Here is a 1,357-nt window from a genome sequence, read left to right on the forward strand (position 1 = left end):
TCATGAATCAAGTCTGTATCCAGATGGCTGTCACTGTCTGGATCATTGGTTTTTTCCATGCCCTGCTGCACTCAGTAATGACCTCTCGCTTAAACTTCTGTGGTTCCAACCAGATTAATCACTTCTTCTGTGATGTTAAGCCATTGCTCAAGTTGGCCTGTGGGAACACTGAGCTCAACCAGTGGCTGGTCAATAATGTCACAGGCACCATTGCCACGGGGTCATGCTTTCTAACATTCCTGTCCTATTTCTATATTATTGTCTATCTTTTCTTCAAGACCCACTCTTGCAGCATGCTTCGTAAAGCACTGTCTACGTGTGCCTCCCACTTCGTGGTAGTTGTTCTTTTCTACGTCCCTGGTGTTTTTGTTTACATTCATCCTGCCTCAAGTAGCTCCATGGACCAGGATCAGATCAGTGCCATTATGTACAGTGTGGTCACTCCTGTGCTAAATCCACTGATTTATACTTTGAGGAACAAGGAAGTAAAGGGAGCCTTGAGGAGGGTGATTTCAAGGAGTCAATGACTTGAAGAAGTCTAGAGAACTTTTCTCAGGCATAAATCAACAGACAATGAGAAACTGGAGATACGGAATTATACTGCTTGTCAGAGTGTTTACTATCTGTGAAACAAAAGGAACTGTCTAAAAGAATAATAAATGGAAAATCCAGTAAGTCATGTTAAACAATGCACTCCTACATAATGTAAGGAAAACTTGAATAAATGGGATACTGTCCATTGAATTTGATTGTTGAATTTGTTTTGGAGATATCAGTTGATAAAAATGATTTGTTATCTACTTTTTGTGTTCTTAAATAAAATCAGATACAGAAATTTGCCTCAATTACTCATACATTGTATAGTTGGATGGTACTTAAGTATGTTTACCTATGTGTTCCCCGCAAGTGAACATATCATAATGTGAATAATAAAATTATTCTGTTTCAGGGACTTCTCTGGTGGCCCAGTGGTTAAGACTCCAAGCTCCCAGTGCAGAACATACAGGTTCAGTCCCTAATCAGGAAATTAAGATCCCACATGTTGCATGGCACAGCCAAAAAAATAAAATAATTTTTAAAAATTATTACACTTTAAATTAAACTGTTTTCTTAAACTGCTACACTTTAAGGATTTTAATTTAGGGCCATGGACTCCACAAGAAAGAAAATGTAAACTCACATATGAGTTAAAGGACATTTTTAAGCAGTAGGTCATGATTTATTTTTCTCTAAGCAGAGAGGCAAGTAATTAAAATAAACAGTAGTCTGAGTTCTAATTAATACAGGTAGTGTAACTAATGGTTTATCTAAAGAGTTTTGTGAACTCTGACTCCAAAGATATTTAATAATTCAATTG

At 37.0% G+C, this 1,357-nt stretch overlaps 1 protein-coding gene across 1 annotated transcript; it reads left to right on the forward strand.

Annotated features, from left to right (window-relative positions):
- The first annotated feature begins 2 nt into the window (after positions 1-2).
- On the forward strand, positions 3-527 carry LOC104982863 (olfactory receptor 12D2-like). Its single transcript, XM_010832307.1, has one exon. It carries the CDS (start codon positions 3-5, stop codon positions 525-527), a length of 525 nt encoding a protein of 174 aa, XP_010830609.1.
- Positions 528-1,357: the final 830 nt, after the last annotated feature.

This window comes from Bison bison, unplaced genomic scaffold, assembly GCF_000754665.1.
Source record: "Bison bison bison isolate TAMUID 2011002044 unplaced genomic scaffold, Bison_UMD1.0 scf7180017860735, whole genome shotgun sequence".
Lineage (NCBI taxonomy): Eukaryota > Metazoa > Chordata > Mammalia > Artiodactyla > Bovidae > Bison > Bison bison.